This window comes from Branchiostoma floridae, chromosome 9 (genome assembly GCF_000003815.2).
Source record: "Branchiostoma floridae strain S238N-H82 chromosome 9, Bfl_VNyyK, whole genome shotgun sequence".
NCBI classification, from domain to species: Eukaryota; Metazoa; Chordata; class Leptocardii; order Amphioxiformes; family Branchiostomatidae; genus Branchiostoma; species Branchiostoma floridae.
This window is the reverse complement of record NC_049987.1, coordinates 7,405,116-7,422,857: the sequence shown is the minus strand read 5'-3', so window position 1 is coordinate 7,422,857 and position 17,742 is coordinate 7,405,116. Positions and strand designations below refer to the sequence as shown.

Genomic DNA, 17,742 nt, shown 5'->3' with positions numbered 1-17,742 from the left:
AGGGACATTCTTCTATACAAATTCGTACTATACATATAATTATATGAGTCTGCCAATCTTCTTCTTCTTCACTGCATTTCAGATGGCATTCAAGCAGGCCACCAAAACCTGCCCCTCTATTCAAACTTATCATAGCTGTCAAATCTATCCTCTCAACTTTTGCGAGGCAGCTACAATAAGTTATCAAACCAGGCTAACTCTATTTTATTCAGTGCATGCTTCCTTGCTTCGTCCCAGGTGTAACATTAACCCAACCCCTCTCTCTAAGTCCTGCATGACTGTCTCTTTCCGAGTCATTTGTTGTCTTTCCTTTTTCTTTTTCCTTGGGGATCCAGTTCAACGCCACCCAAGGGAGGCATGTCCTTGGCATCCACATATCATGCCCTAACCGATGCACTTGTGCTCTGCATACTGCATACTCTGCCAATCACTAGGCTCCCAGTAGGGCTGTTCCAGAATAATTGACAACCAAATACTTGCAAGAAATATGAGGGTCTAAGCACGTGCATGTCATGCCATATAGGTATAAAATATACTTTTATGTCTTGGACCATTGAAAAATAAAACATCTCAGAGAACAGACTGTATATGCTGCAAATTATAGACTATTGGAAAAATGACCTAGGCATGTAGCCTTCCAATTACCATGTCTTTGTAAATCCATTGACACATTCATAACTTCTTAGTGCTCACATAAACTTTGAAAAAACTTATCTAAGGAATCAATCTCAAGGTTCAATGTCCTATTGATTTCCATTGTCAGAGCACTCTCAATGTATGTAGATATGTCTCTTAGAGATTTTTCAAAGTGAAAGTATAGCAAGTGGACATCGTAAACGCAACAGGCAGGGAGGAAAACTTGAATATGACCATGTTCACTCCATAAACCTGAGTGCACCAAGGCATACACCTGGTCCCTGGGCTTTGTTTTCATGATGTTTTTCCACTTAAGCATATTTTTTCTTATTTTTTGAAAATCTATGAACAAATTAAATTGGCATGGCCTTACTCTTGTTTTTCACTAGGTTTTGCCTTCAAATTACAGAACATAACTTTCTTTTAAAAAAAGTACAAAATGGCATATTAATAGAAATAATAACCTATCCACAAACAGGACTTAACAGACTCTGAGGTGAATCGTTTTATTACAAAAGTATGCAGTAATAAAGAAATTTAAAACTTAAAAAGCTATAATTTGAGGTATCATAACTACATTTGTACTGCAATTCACAGAGGTGTCGTGATATATTTGCCTCATGAAACAAATTAGACACCTTCCATCGCTTTTGATGCCAAAGTAATCTGATGGGCAATTATCCAGTCGGCAGTTTCCTTGTGATATCTCTCATATTGATCACAACTTGTTAATGTTGCTGCACAGAAATCAATACATCCATTGGATTTTCATCCATATATGCATATCCCTACAGATGAAGACGTGGAGAGAATATAGTACCTGCTTGGGTTTCTAAAAGCTGGCTGTTAATACGAGACAAAAGTAAGATAAATATTAGCTAAAAAACTGAGTGCCATGAAGGCATAAAGGTAAAGCTAGTTCTATAGCTTTTTTGAGGCTGTAGGTACAGTGGGGTGTTAATCTAGTACCTTGTCCAGGGCACAGTATTTGAAGGCAGAGCCCATCCCTTTTATTCCTCTGCTTTTCACCACTCCAACAGAAGTCAGGTACCCATTTTTACACCTGGGTGGAGTCAAGTTAAGTCGAGTAAAGCACCATAGGACACAAGCCAGTGGTAACAGAAATCAAACAACCTCTTGATGTTGTTGCTAGCCTCTCAACTCTACACCGTATACTGGCATTTGATATGTTGAGATGTTGAAAGTACGATAAAGCTCAGCTTAAGAAGTAAGTGATACCATTGGCATAAATTCTGTCATAGGCTGGTGTTTTACCCTATCCAAATGCACTTTAAGATTCAGAAATGGATCAGGTAAGTCTGGAAAAGTTTCAAAAAAGTTTTTGCAACCTGTTTCATCTAGGCTTACAATGTGTAAATGGACAGACAGGTTTTCTACATGTCTTTGTTGTGCATGTCTTTGCTGTTCTTGACCACATCAACAGAAGGAGAGCAATATAGAACAGGGCTCGAAATACCACATGCATATGCAAGTTTGTGCATGTAAGATTAGTGTGGTGCAAGTAAGTTTAGACCAAACTTGCACCAGTGCAAGTTACTTTTGTCCTCTAATACCTGACACTGTGACATTAGAAAAAGCTTACAAACACCAAGAATATCATCTGTCATTGAAAGGTAAAAGAAAATAACACTTGATAAAAAAGTCTAAGTTTGTCCATGGAGGTTAGACATCCATGGAGGTTAGACATCCAGGTAAACAATATTTCAAGACAATTCCATCTCTACAATGCTAAAGATCCCTTTGGTGTTGTCTTACCTTGATTTGCATTTAAGTCACATTTGCATACAAGTTAGTGACTTTAATGTTCAACTGGTTTTTCCAGTTATATGTACATGTTATACTTGTAATGAGTTGTTCTACCACTTCATTCCAGCGATTAGTGATGGATGTCAATCGCGAGGCATGCAGAAGAAATCTATGGATCTTGTCGAGTTGTAGACATTGGATTGATCTTTAATTAAGCCTAAATTCACCTTTTTTGAAACTGTACAATTTAAAACTAAAAAAAATATGCTATGGAAAAACAAATACTTAAAAGTATCCAAACATGTGGTCTTTATGTATCCCCATTTACTCACATACATTTGCAAATTTTCAGAATAGGAGATAAAGAGTTAACAGTTCACTATTTTGGGTTGTGCAAGTAAGTTTCTTTTGGTGCAAGTTACCTTTTGCTCAACTTGCACTGGTGCAAGTTAACTGAAAAGTGTATTTCGAGCCCTGTAGAACAAAGAGCACCCTCTTGATAATGCAGCAAAAACTCGGGTGGCTCCAGCACTATACTTCAAAGGTACAAAAGCAAGCTTTGTAGCACTGTATGATGGATCCTGAGATCGACAGGGTTTTCCGAGCTCCCAGAGTTGTCCTTCATCATTGTCACTCACGGTGCACCAGCGCAACACTGGGACCTGGGGCAATCCATGCTATTCTGGGGAAGAGCTTTGACTTTGAGACACACGAGCCAAGATTCATCATCTCACCTGGAACCCTCTCAGACTAGCTGGGAACAATCGATACACAGCAACAACTCAAACTATCTTGTGCTCATCAGAAAACCAAATCTTTAAAATCATGTTTTCAAAACTTCAGCACATAAAGGTGGGAAATTTAGCAGCTTAAATGTGTGTATAAAAGTGTGTATAAAAATGCCTTACTTTTACTAGCTCATTAGCACAAGATCACAAAAAAAATGTTCAAACAGGATATTCTGTCTAACACTGAAGGCAGGGATACTTCAAATAGTAACAAAATTACGATAGTCAAGAACGTGCTTCATTTGGACACCCACCCAGTTTAGACTGCAGCTGTACAATCTGTTCTTATTGCTCCAAAGCTTATGATAAAACTTAATAAGGCTAATAATCACAAAGTCGTAAAAATATGACTAGCACGAGAAGAGTTCTCACCTCGTCCCCTGCCCCTGGGTCGGCGCAGGGAAGCCCTGATCAGGTCCGTACCAAACAGCTGGTCCTTCCTCTTCGGATCCATGGTCTCGTAGAACCACTCCCCTGTCTCGATCTTCAGCAATCTGTGGGGCCAAGCGCAAAATATGCCCCGTCAGGGATTTCTGCAACTCGTAAGTCAATACACTTATTGACAGACACCGATAATCTTAAGACCTTGTGCTCCGACGATGCTGAAATTTTGGTTAATGAAAAATGAATCCAATACTGCGAGCGGAAATTTACAGGGAGGATCTAATAAAGCGCAGTTATTGGGCAATAAAAAGACTCATGAGGCAGCAGATATGGTAATATTTCATGATGATATCTTCAATATGTAATCTATATTTATTGGAAAACATTACAAAATAGGCAGGGAAGAGGACAACCATATTCCTTGCTATTCATATCAATGATAAATCTTGGGGAAGAGATAATTTTTATTAGTAAACACAGTTTCTAAGTTTTCAATGCTGAATACTCCAGTGTATCAAACTTGGAATAAATGTTACACCCATAATGAGGTCTTTGCCGTCATAAAATCGAAACTACAGAGAAAGATTAACAAGGATTTGGTATCCATAAAATTTCAAGTCTGCGTTTGAAGTTTGAAGTGATGAACTGAACTAGAAGCAGCAACTGATTTTAGTAACACTTATGAAAGAAGAAAAACCAAAAGAAACTAACAAACCAAACTCACTGAGAGCTGTCATAGCAAGAATGTTCAGCATTGTAAAATTGTAATTTTATATTTTGATAGATTTAGCATGATGATTGTAAAATAGCTAGCTACAAAGAGCCATCAGAATCTATACCCTTGTGTCACATGGGATAAGAATTTCAAAGTCAAATCTGAAGATCATAAGGATACTTGAATTGTGGGCATATCATTTACACACAATGCCCATATACATGTATAGCCAGGGGCCATCACTTGATACACTGATACGTGCTCAATCACAGAAAACTGCAACAGTGCAATATCGGCAGCATCGATTCCCCAAAATAGTGTCCCTTAGCAACACTATGAGCTTATATTTCTGCACCTCGGGCAATAAGAATATTACTCATTCATTGCTCCTTTGGTACCATTAGAGGTTGAAATGTGGAAAACATTGGAGAGAGGCTTAGGAAGTTAAAAACAGGACATCGAACTCTGATTGGAGGTGATGCATAAATGATTATAGCTCAACATTGTATCAAGGACATGACACGCCCTATGGCAATTTCAATATACAGGGCATCCACTTGACAACTCTCACATGGCAAAAATGGGTAAATACATGTACATAAAAGCCTACTTTGTTCTTAGAAAAAATAAAGATACTAAAATTAACAATAAGCTCTTACTACTAGTACCTGATTGTTACAATTTTATGGATGTTCTGATATAAGACTGCATTACTTAGCTTAGCGTTGCAACTGTATACTGTACAAAAGTCACAGTGACTATTTCATCCATGAATTTCTACATGTACAAATGTATTATGCCACTTCTGAAGTATTTTACCATACAGAAAATTTGCCTATAGTGTTTGCCTGTTGGTTGGTTGGTTTGTACAAATGTATGTCCACAGTTATTTGAATGCAGTAGATTGGCTAAGTTTACCGATATACAATGTACATGCTAGGCATACTGGGGCTAACTGACAGGAAGTTAGGACAAAGGTCCAAGAAAGGTCCAGAAGAGGTTATCTTCTTTCTTTTCTTTAATTTCTTGCTAATTAATAAATGCATGTCAGATATCCGTCATATGGGTATAAGTGGGGAATATGCATTTGACAGAATCAGCAAGGAATTCATAATAAAGAATAGAACAAGAGTTAATGGCACAAATGAAAACCTAAAAAGGCATGACATCATTCCTTTGTTGCTTATTCATTTTTCTGAAATGCCGTGTGATATCAATCAATCCATTTTTTACTGGTAAATTAACCCATGTTTACCAATTAATTAGTAAATAAATGTAATTTACAAGATAAATCCACCATGAGACATTTTAAAATATGGCTGATTATATGTTCAGCACCACGGTCAGGCCCAGTTGCTTTCAATACATAAAACCACTGACATAAATGTCCCGAAAACAGTCTAAATAGCCAGTTCTGACAGCTTAGATTGAAAAATAACCAATATAATGTTAGACGCAATTCAACACACCAACTTATGCACTTAAACTATCTACTAATGACTTGAATGACAGTTTGTCTACCTCATTTGCTCCATGCTAATTTCTTCACACAAGAAGCATGGCAATGTTTGGCAACATTCCCTGAATACATTTGTCCCTGCAGCCATCTTTAAGTTATTTTTGCAGTAAAATCCCTGCTGGCAGTAAATGGCCATCATCACAATACATTGTGGGACTACTTCTGAGAGGAATGGGCCGTTGTACAGCCCAAGATATAATGAAACTCGTTCAATTAGATTGAAGACATCAATAAGTTTGCTCTGTGGTGCACCTAACTGCCTGTGGAAGCCATTCCTGCGAATATTACAGTCATTCAAATCCAGTTAGAGTGTAACAAACTTGTCACTATGGCCCAACAATGAAAGATAGTGTCAAATAGAAGCACCTTGGTTTATATCAATCAGATAATTTCCATTTCCTCTTATTTTCATTCACGGCTAAAATTAATTCTTCTCCTCCATCCAGTGAAATGAAATTTTGGTCTTCCCTAAAACACACAAATCTTATAAAGAATTGTCTATTGTGTGCTCTCTGGTAAGATAAATTGTCACAGGTCAAACCTTAAGAGAAAATTAAAGAATCCACCATTAGATAGTATGCAAACAGGGCTCTGCTAATTTGTCCAAACAAAGAAAACACAGTAGACAATTGATTAAAGGATAACAAGTAATTACAGATGTTTTCAAAAAGATGAAAGTTTATGTGAATGGAGGAAAGATAGATAAGGTCAAGATAAAGTGTGGCCAGGCTTTTATTACTAATTCCATTCCTACATGTAGGTAACAATTAGCATTTTCCACACCCATGTGCTTCTATGTTCCCTCATGGCTACACAGACCATAGCTTTATCCTGCAGAATCAACCTGAGAATAAATCTAACTTTTATGTGGGTGTAAAACCCTTGAAATATTGCTTAAACTGTAAAAAGGGAAGCAGACACATTTTATAACGTGCATAAAATATTGGGCAACATCAGGCGTATAGCCTTGTATCTTGCCAAAGTAATGTTACGACTAGCGGAAATCAGTATTTTGTGTGTGGTATCACTCATATCGATGTCGTAACAACAGGAGCCAATATCTCAAGCTTTCAATCAAGGAGTATCTTGAGAACTGCTCTTGAGAACAAAACTTAAACTGCAGTTGCAATTTTTGAAAAGCTAATAGCAGGTAACATGTTACTTTTGGGAAGTGAAAATCCTTTCTCTAGATCATACCAAATATTATTTTCATCATGTGAAGCATTTTTATCCCCACTTTCACATAACTAGAACTGGTTACAGTCCTTGCAATGGGAGGTTTAAAGCCATGTAATTTGCTATGGTATTGAACCTGACAGTGTGTATACTGAATATAACGTTTGTCCTTATAACCAGTGGAAAAATAACCAGTTGATTATCTTACACTTCTGATATTACAACTTGGGTAGGCCATGACAAAATACCATTTTTTTCTCCTTTTCCACATCAAATCCTGGAATTGTGAGCTAAGTTTACACATTTCAATTTGTTCTTACTTCCTCATCACTCAGGAGTCATAAAATTTTGGGTCTGATCTTTATTACAGATATAAAGTTTATTCTCACACCCCTAGCTAAGTTCAAAATCTCACACACAAATCATAAGCTACAAAATCAATTGGTACATGTTGGAACAAATACCTTGAGATCTCATAAACCTATCTATCTGATGACTTAGCGAATATTGAGCCGTTTTATCACTTTGCAACAGCAGCTACGTGACATAGGCTTCAGGTCAGATCAACTTGAGAAGGACCAGAGGACTAGTGGAAAGATTATTGGTAAGCACTTTACTTTGTGTACAGAAAGAGCAAACAGGACTTGTTACTACAGCAGCTAAAATGATTAACCGGCATGGCTTACAACCATATACCTATCCTTTTTTCATAATCAGCTTGATAGCAACTTGAGTAAAATATGATCAGGATTGCTGACAATACTGCATATGTCACATTTTCTCAAAGTGCTTCTCATTGTTCATTAATTAGTACAGGCAGACAATTCAGTTACAACAATACAGCTTACAAGAATGGGCTGTTTGCATGTGAGAAGGAAACAAGCTTGTGGAGACATGGCTGTCTAACCTACGTAGCAGGCTCTAAGGGTCTGGCTGTTTTCTGATGGCATCTTCCTATTGCAACTGGATTGTAGTTTTCAGCCTCCATATTGTAACCACGACCCTATTGCAATAGTACTTAGTCCTTCCGTCTTCTGTGACGGACAAAAATTAACATGTTAAGATATTGATTGAACCAAGCTGAGTCTACCTGCAAAATAGAAGAAATTGCTTTGTTCCAAATCCCTGGGATTATTGTGTCGATTGCACCTTCAACAGGACTTCCAGGGGATGGAAAAAATTGCAGGCTAGCTAGAACACTGCAATATATGCCCTCAGAAAAAAAAAGCAGGCCTCTATATAAAACCTGCTGTGGAGGGTAGGGGCGGTTCCTGTGTGCCAGGTTTGATTTACAGGAATGTCACCGTCAGGTTTACTGGTGTGTAAGGCAGCTTGGGGAGGATTAAGACAACACGAATATTAATGAGGTGTGACATGAAGATTGACAGGCGAGCCCAGACGTTGCAATCATTTGGCTCCCGTCCCAAAATTAGATTGTTGGCCTTTGTCGATACCATCCTTCTTCCACACGGATGATTTGATGTGACTCATGACTTATTATTATCATATTGTTATAGAAGGGAGGGTACGGCTAATTCCTTTTCTACCATGTTCTGTAGGCCGTTAGTTTGAAATCCAAAGCAATCAAAATGGAATTACGGTAAGGTATAGACTGATGAAGACTTGATGATGTGTATTGATTAAGATGTAAAAGAGGTTTTCAGGTCAATTAATCGTCATGCCTGCATTATTCTGATATTTCCATAGTAAGAACTTTCTAATGATTTCAAAGATATCCACATGTTTTATGATAATTTGATTTCCAACTGAACCACTCTTTACTTCTGCTTATTTAAACCACGTACTGTAGAATTAATGTTGAAAGTTTTGTAGTGGTGTAATGTTTGTGGTTTTCTAACATTTGTCGGCCAACCAATCCATTGTTTTAAAGTGAGTATCTTAAAACCAATATAAATGCTTCATTTCCTTCCTACCGCAAATTTACCAAAATCCCTACCCCACAAAGAAGTATTTCCAATATTCTTTCACACGTAAATTCTCAATATACCATCATTACCCGAACCTTCCCACTGTTATATAGCCCATAACCAATATGAATTTGCTGCCAAATGATTACTTTAGCAAGATAAAGCTTTAAGGCCACAATATGTTAAGCTTTGTCAGGCCAAGAGTCATGATGGCCCCACAACACATTACACACCAAGTCGTAAAACTCCACAATATTTGGGGATTTAGTATCGAAAGACAAAATGATATCCTACCTGGGCAACAAGATAATCTTTTATTGGGGATTGCTGTGGGTAAGCTCGTTAGAGTGACAGTGTTAGTGCCAGCGATTACTCCTCACACAGGCCTACTGACTTGGAAACAACAGGGATTCCCAATCATGCAATTCATCCTGAGTTGACTCCAAATAACTGTTCTCATTCATCGTATAACAGACTAGGGTGTAACAAAAACAATAAAAACTAATTTGTGAGATACCTTAGATCAAATATGAGCAGCTGCTGCACTGATGGATGACCACACTTAAGCATACCATTCTGCCCCATGTTTCATTACCTACAGGCAATTCAGCACCTTGGACAGGTCCAATCTTCAGAGAAAAGCCTCTTCAGGGCAGAGAGCCATCTTGGTCTCCTCACAAATTGCCCGTTTGATGTCTTCATGACTTATTCATGCCTGTCTTTATCCCTTAAGGCCACTTAACTTAGACTCCAACTTTTCCAACACCACACTCAAGATGCACTGCCAGAGAAGAGCTAAGCTGAAAATCCTTTCTGAATGGCCTAAGATCTATCTTGGTCAGACCTTATGGCATACACCCTAGCTGGTGCAAAACCCTGGAAATCCTGTGCAGTATAAGACATCATTATAGCAGTGATATATTGTGACAGTATAATTCAATCAGGCTATAAGGGTGCCATAATGATCAGGTAATGTCAAAGGTTATAGAGCCTGATTGCATGGGGTCTACTTATTGGCTGAATTTGCATCAATTCATCAATGCAACTGCTCTAGGAATGCAGCTTCCCGAAGACAATTGAGAGAGCATTGTAAGGTAGATGCAGCTAAATGGGGAAACACTTTTTTGTCAGTTTTTGTCAGGATATGATTGATATGAACAGACACATACCTGTGAAAATGTGTAACGTCAACTCTCATGAATCTGCCAGCTGACATAGGAAGCCCACAAAAAGTATGCTATCAAGAACACTTGGATGTGTCTGACACTGCAGTTTAGTATCTCTTTAAATTTAGCATTTTCTTTTTCATTGTGGTGTTTTTAGGGTACCTGGCAGAATTATGATAATTGACATTTAATTTTGACACCTACATGTACGCATTAAAAGACTTTGATTATTTGGCTATTGTTAATTTGTCATTAATTTTAGGTACCTTGAGCCACAAAAAATGAAGGCTTTAGCAACGCAACTACATGTATCACAGCATACTATAAATGCAGAAACTTTCGCAGTGGTTTAATGTTTGTGGTTTTTGCGGTGGCCACTTCACCGCAAACTTAAAACCACCACAAACATTTTCCCATGGCAACAAGAGACTACAGTGCATGGTGCTACCGCAAACTTAAAACCACCGCGAAAAGTCCATTTTCCCGCTACGGCGAAATTAAATCCCTGCAAACTCAAATGCATTTACAGTATTTCAGATACAATAGCAGGTATTTCCAGACCTATACCTTTGCTTGTTGCATAGTGCACAGAGCCATTTGTCCTTCTTGGGTGTAGTAAACTCCCTGCAGCTGTTGCAGACCTTGTGTTGGCACTGCGGGCAGGGGTTCCCCGTGTCGAAGAAGAAACCAAAGGCCGTCTGGCATCGCGAACAGTTTTTCTCGCTGTTCTGAACCTCTGCTGGTTTGACGGCGCTTTTCTTCTTCACTTCCTGAAACTCTTGTTTCAGTTTACTGAAAGGGAGAAAAAATCCAGGATACAGGTTATGAAATTTGTTAACATAAAATTTGTCACATCTTACTATTCTAGTTTATGCGCTTTCAGACTGAAAGGAACTATCGTACACTATTCAGCCAAACCTGTACAAGTAAACACCTCTATTATGTATATAGAAATATCCCAGCAAATGTTTTTTGTGGTCCCTTTCCCATTATCACAAGCATTAAGAATTCTGTCTATAGACCAGATTCTATTGGTCTCCTGAGTGGTCTTTTTGGACAGTTTTGATTGTGAATATTACTTTTTCTACATTCTATATTCTACATTTTTCCTTGGCTGCAACACCCTGAGCTGCTAGCGCAATGCACCCGAAATAGCCCATGACACCACCTGACATGTTTGTGCAGTATAGAGCAAAGCCCACTGGTGGTGTTGTTGAGTTAGGCATGTGAACAGATGCTGAGGAGAAAGACCCAGTTATCTGGACAGATGGATACCAGCATGCAGGTGACACCACAGCTCTCCACGTCTCAGTGAACATGCAGGTCCACAGGCTATTAGGGCACAAAATCCTGCTGTTCTATACTGTAAAGCGGCCATCATAAACGTCCTTTTCAGCTTTATCATGCTTCACTTAGTACATGTAGTTTCCTATTTCAGAAGATGTAACGGTTAAGGTATTGTGAAAGGGGTCCCGGAGGAGTTTTGGAAAGTGTTTTAAAAATAACAGTCTATTTGTGAAATGTGGACCGTGATTTTAAGGTACTACCTTATAATGAATGCAAATTAGTGACATCACAAGAACGTCATCGAGAGTTACCCTGCCACACCCATTTTCAGAAGGCCTGCACTATGCCTTTACTTAGCATTCTGGAGATGAAGTCTCATGCTTTCTTGCAGACAGATTTGATGGAAGTTTCTTTACCAAGGTTTGGACAGCATCCAATGTTACAGCATGCTGATAAAATAACATGCATGACAAGGTCGTGGCTCTTGTGTTATCTTCAATTTTCCAGTGGTGATCATGACTTTATGAGCGAGTAAAAACTGTCACAAGACATTGAACACACATCTTAAAGGATCTGTACTGAATGAAGCAAGGATTGTAAAATAAGGAGAGGGCTTACTTTTATCATTTCTTTACGGTAACAATTCTTTTTTTATTTTTTCAGTTGGATTTTATCTGTATTGGTCTGAAGATTTTGTGCCCTGAACATCCTGTTTATAACCACTCCCAAAGTCTTCCTGGATGTAGGTCAAGTAATCCCATAGGCAGTTACAAGAGTGGCCCTAATTAACCGTTGACACCGACAAAGAAACACCAGACACAGAGCAATCATTAAAATCCTCCAGGCACCTGTCTGCATCCTCCAGCTCCGAGCCGAGCTCAGATTTCCTTCTCCTGGCAGCAGCAGCAGAGGGAGGGAATACAACAGTCAGAACAGCCATGAAAGTGCATTTAGGGAGGATGGATGCAACATGGCACACCTTCCTCCCTTGTTACACTAAATCAATGTTTGCTAAGCAGGCCCGCATCCCATGTGAGAAAGCCAAACTACATGTACATATTTCAACAAAAAGGAAGGGCATGCTGGTGATGAAAACAAATTGTGAATAAGTTAAGGTTTTAATAGAGCTATGATATTACCATAAGGGAAACCAGTTCAATCTGTCACATCTTGCTGCTTAATGACCGGCATCAGCAAGGAGTTTGTCCTCCTTTTTTTTATCAAGCTCATGCAACTTCATCATTCTGTCATCAATGCCATTAAACCAGCAAGCATACATGTATGTATCTGGTCTAGCAAAGTGTTTCAGGTTTTGACTCCAAAGATTTACTGTCAGGCCACACCAATTTTATTTGTTGCTTCTCGGTTTGGCCTGTCCATTGTTTTTTTCATTTAAAAAAAAGTCCTGCGAAAAAATAATACAGGTTATGCTGTCACAAACCTGTAAATATTACCATTCGGAGCCACATACACATAATTTCGGTCTAAAAAAAGCCTTTTATTTAGAACGTTAGTAACAAATCAAAGTAAGGGTTTATTGTATAAAATGTTCCATTAAACTCCCTAGTCTGTTTTTTGTGTTATTTAAGGCATACATTTTCACCCCAGACCATTTGAAAAAAATTTTTTTTTTTTTCTAACCTGTCAGCCCATTTTCTTCTGAAAAAAAAAAAATCTGAGAAGCAACAAATAAATTTGGTGTGTCCTCATGTATACTGGATAAATCAATTATACCATGTACAAGTAATTGTAGAAAAGGCTAAAATCTAATCATGAAAACTGAGTTAAGACTTCTTGAAAGCATCTTCCTGGAGGCTATTTAATGCTGGTTAACTCAAAGAGTACACTTTCCCGCATGAATAATCTCTGGAATTGAACACTAGTTCATTCATCTACAGATAAAAAGTAACTGGTATGTCAATGAAGGTTAGACATCTAGGTAATAAGATATGCCAAAAAGCAGTTACTCAAGCAGCTGGATGATTTTGGAAACAGTCAGACATTTCAGACCATCTAGTGTCTTTTATCAGTTATTGTAGTAACTGTTGTTTACTTACGTTATCCTCCTCTCCTCGACCTTCCTTAGATCCTCGTCTCGCTGCAACACCTGGAGGATCTTCTCCTTCTCCTCCTCCGACAGGTGACTCAGGTCAATCATGGCAGCCTGGAGGAACCAGGGCGGGGCAGTTAGACATGTACAGTAGGTGGCACAGAAATAATACAAGTTTCCAGAGTTTTACCAGCCTGGAGGAACCAGGGCGGGACAGTTAGACATGTACTTTAGGTGGTACAGAAATAACACAAGTTTCCAGAGTTCTCCCAGCCTGGAGGAACCAGGGCAGGACAGTTAGACATGTACGTTAGGTGGTACAGAAATAATACAAGTTTCCAGAGTTCTCACAGCCTGGAGGAACCAGGGCAGGACAGTTAGACATGTACGTTAGGTGGTACAGGTACAGAAAAAAAAAAACCCACACGTTTCCACAGTATATTGGAGTTTTCTACCAATTAAAACTGTCACATCTTGCTGTTTAATAACTGGTATCAGCAAAGAGTTTGTTTTCCATTTTTATAAAGCTCCTACAACTTCATCATTCAATCATGGCAGCCTGCAGGAACCAGGGCACTCCTAGACAGTTAGACATGTACGGTAGGTGGTAAAGACAACACAGATTTCCAGGGATATGAATTGCACGCTATCAAAGACCAGATCATGCTAAATCCCTGTTTTAAAGTTTAGGAGACCAATTTCTTCTTGATGGATTATCAAACTAAAACCAATTTGTCCTTTGAGTCTTTCATGTTCCATTATGAGCTACAGACCAATGAAATGAATTATGACAGTCATCCAAAATACATTTTGCACATTTTTTGTCCCGGATTACCTAGGAAAAATTACCACATGAAAAAGCACAGCAGATCACAACACTGCACACCAAAAGCCATTTTTCTTCCCATCCCCACAAGAGAGATGACACAAAAACACATCAAGGCAACAACATCGATATCACCACAAAAAGCTGACCGCAATTTACAGATGGTCATCCCAGATAAGGCTCCATTAGCCATTAGGGCTACATGTAGGTGCAAATCTACCATCTGTTCACACTTGTCCTATGAACACAACTCACTGCTACATTGTCACAGTGCCTCCTGTAATATCAGGTTACCCGGCACAAGCTAAGTATTGACTTGTTAAAAGCATGTTTTGAGCTTTTGTGTTTGCTGTGAAAATCCAATAACTTTCAATTGCCATTACTTTCAGTTGACCGTGATGGCTAAAATAAACTGTACTCTCCAGAGACCAACGAGAGAGGCAATACAATGCCCAAGCAATTAGATGTCTATTTTAGTTTCACAAAACCTTTCTAGGTTTAAGGTTCATTTCATCCCAAATAGGATTCCTCTTCTGCATGAGTAAATAAAAAAAATTGTGGGTAGACGATATTTACTGTATCTTCTAAATCTGAAATATGTATCAATCCCAAGATAGAAACAGCAGGCTAGAGTAAAGCCATAAGAGTTTTTAAAAAATGATGATTTGGGTACTCAGTTCACATTCTGAACACACTAATACATGTACATTGTAATGAAATTTACGAGTAGTAAACCATGTTATTTATGTCATCATGTGTCCAGTATTTTGCTTGCACCTATATTCTGTTTTTAACGTACAAAGTTATCATCTGACCTAAAAATGAAGCATGGGTTTCTTACCCTCCGATGAAACAGGATCATTAAATCACATGTCTTGATCTTGTTTCTTCTTACCTTAACTTAAGAAGGCACTGCAGATGAGAACTGCACTTCTATGCATCTGAGCTACATGTTAAATTCATTACAATTGATTTTAGATACAGAGACTGACTATGCTATTCACCAAAACAGTAGAACTGGTCCAAACTGGATGAAATCTAAATTATATTAAGTTTTGACACAACCTGTACCAACGATTACAGGAAACGAAAAAAAATCAAACCTACGTCTAATGAAATGTATACCACTAATGATATCCCACTGGAGCGACTTCTGATCAAACTTAGCAATTTTCCGGCTGACATTGGAACATTTTTCATAGTTTGTGCTGTTATAGGCAGGCGAGACTGGATTAAAGTGCGAGACTTTAAGACCATAAGGAGGGAAAATTGGTATCTTGAGATGAGGACTATGGCATGTATGACGTCAACAGTAATGATCTAACAGAAACTGGTGAGACTCTGAAAAACATGGATGAAAATCTGTGATGCATAAGCTGGAGAAATGTCAATAATTACAGGGGCATCTGACCAAATGTAACCTTACAAACACTCACAGGATCCACGTAAAATTCCGTCTTCGGAATTCGAAAAACTCTCCTCTGTAGAGAACTGGGTCCCTGAAGGTGCCATCCTTGGCGGCGGTCTCTCGATTTCCGCAGTCCAGCTGGCCCGACGAGATGAAACCTACTCATCCTGGATTACTTTCTAACAGCCAGCAGTTAGGCGGATTTCATTCCTAAGCCCCATATAGCACCGAATGTGTCTGAACAGTTGCTGATGAATCTCAACTCCTGTATTCCAACAGACTTTGGTAAACTGTCAACTCTTCAGTCCATTGTTGTTCACCAAAAGCGACGTGGCGTGGAAAGAGAAAGGCAAGGATGCTATCGCTGGTCCGAGTTATTGGGATCTGCTGTCGTCGTCACTGCGGCTTCCTCCAAATGAACAGGTCTCGCATCTTATCTCAGGAAGCCAGCTTTGATCTCAAACTTCCTCTGGTTACAGAAAATCCCACAAAAAAGGCGTCTGGCACCAAGATACACAGTCATACACCGCTATAGCAAGTGTCTGCAGGGTCTTTCCAACTATGGGAGTGTGCAGCATTAGGACACCAAAACTGGTGATGAATCTAAACCTTCAAACCATGCCGTAGCCCGTCAAACAGGATTAATCAAATTTGGTGTACCTCGGCATTTGGTACACATTCAAGGCCAAATTGAATGACGTCCTGTAACAGTCTGAGGGAGCATAATGCTGTGCCAGCCAATGATATGTTGCTGGGATAGTCCAAACACCACTTATGGCTGACCAATCCAATCTACCGACATTGCAATTTGTGTAAATGGTAGTACGATGCAACACAAAGGGAGGAGAATTCATCACATGTTTCCTGTGTGATGTCAAGCAGTTGACTCTGCAAACAGAGAAGGGGCACGGAACAAAAGCAAGCATTTTTTCCAAGGAAGGTTCACAAAGACATGACTTTTTGACACCCCAAAAGCTTAAGATTGTCAGGAAGATTCCATCTCACAAATTCTTAATATTAACTTAGTCAATTGAACCACTTAATCTTTTGCTATTTAAAAAAAACATGAATCTTAACAGTTTGGAACCTGTTTTAGAACAAAAATGAAAATTGGACAGCTGACCAGAAAATACATATATTACCTGTGATTCACAAAAGCTGTAACAATAAAATCTAAATTAAAGATTAGTGAAGTAGGCGAAACTACTAACAGTCTTTTGCTGAAAAAAAAAGCCTTTGGCATCTTTTACGAATGCTGACAGTGAAAACAAAATCAAAAGTTTCTTGGCTTAGCAGTAAACACAATCCATTATTTTCTATTACTGCTATTTTGACAAATTGTGAATGCCGACTACACCTACAGAGGGTGTTCAGCACATGAAATACTGAGAATATTGCACAAAGAAATCATAATGATCCATCTTCTGCAATTATGTACCATATACTGACAATAAGTCTTTTTATAAATGCCGCAAAGCTGCATGGTTTCATTTCCTGAACATGTGAAAAAGCCATCAAACCAGGCATCACTGGCAATTACTACTGAAAATGGTTTTATGGGAGGAGGTAAATGTTTTCCATGACCCACATTTGCAGTGCTTCATTCCAAGGAAAGCAGCAAAGCCAGAAAGCACCTGGTACCTGAGGCACAGGCTAAGTTGACTGTATATCTTTACATTACCAGTTAAAAAAAGTTTTAAGTTGCCTGTGCATCTGTGTAGATGCTTAGGGTTGGTGCCCATCTCCATTTCTGTATCCCATGAGCCACACATTTGTGCAAGTTACTACAGCTGATCCGCTGGTAGTGATGTGTTTAACTCGCATATTCTTTCCAATTGCTGAGTGATAAGCAGAGAAAGCAGCATGTACCATTTTTAAAGTCTTTCAACTATTATGACTCGGCCAGGGATCGAACTCACGACCTACCGAATGCAAGGTGAACACTCTACCCACTCGGCCATTGCACACATACCCAGGCAGAGGAAATATATTTTGCAGGTAATTTTCTTGTGAATTGTTTTATTTTGCTGTACGTTGCCACAATGCTATATAATCACAAGCCTGAAACAAATACTACACATAACTTGTTGCC

General features: G+C 38.7%; 1 protein-coding gene across 17 annotated transcripts in view; it reads right to left on the bottom strand.

The window, feature by feature from the left end:
• Nucleotides 1-17,742, bottom strand: part of LOC118423071 (synaptotagmin-like protein 4) — a 103,400-nt gene that overhangs the window by 28,361 nt on the left and 57,297 nt on the right. For 14 of the 17 annotated variants that reach the window (XR_004831986.1, XM_035831020.1, XM_035831021.1 and 11 more), the window contains 4 exons: nucleotides 13,424-13,530; nucleotides 12,215-12,259; nucleotides 10,647-10,871; nucleotides 3,564-3,685 (listed from right to left, as the gene is read on the bottom strand). Coding sequence is in view for 16 of the 17 variants with exons in the window: in XM_035831020.1 (XP_035686913.1) it covers nucleotides 3,564-3,685; nucleotides 10,647-10,871; nucleotides 12,215-12,259; nucleotides 13,424-13,530 (499 nt within the window). In the remaining variant the exon portion in view is untranslated. The remainder of the gene's footprint in view (nucleotides 1-3,563; nucleotides 3,686-10,646; nucleotides 10,872-12,214; nucleotides 12,260-13,423; nucleotides 13,531-17,742) is intronic. The other 3 variants (XM_035831027.1, XM_035831030.1, XM_035831031.1) reach the window with 1 other exon arrangement.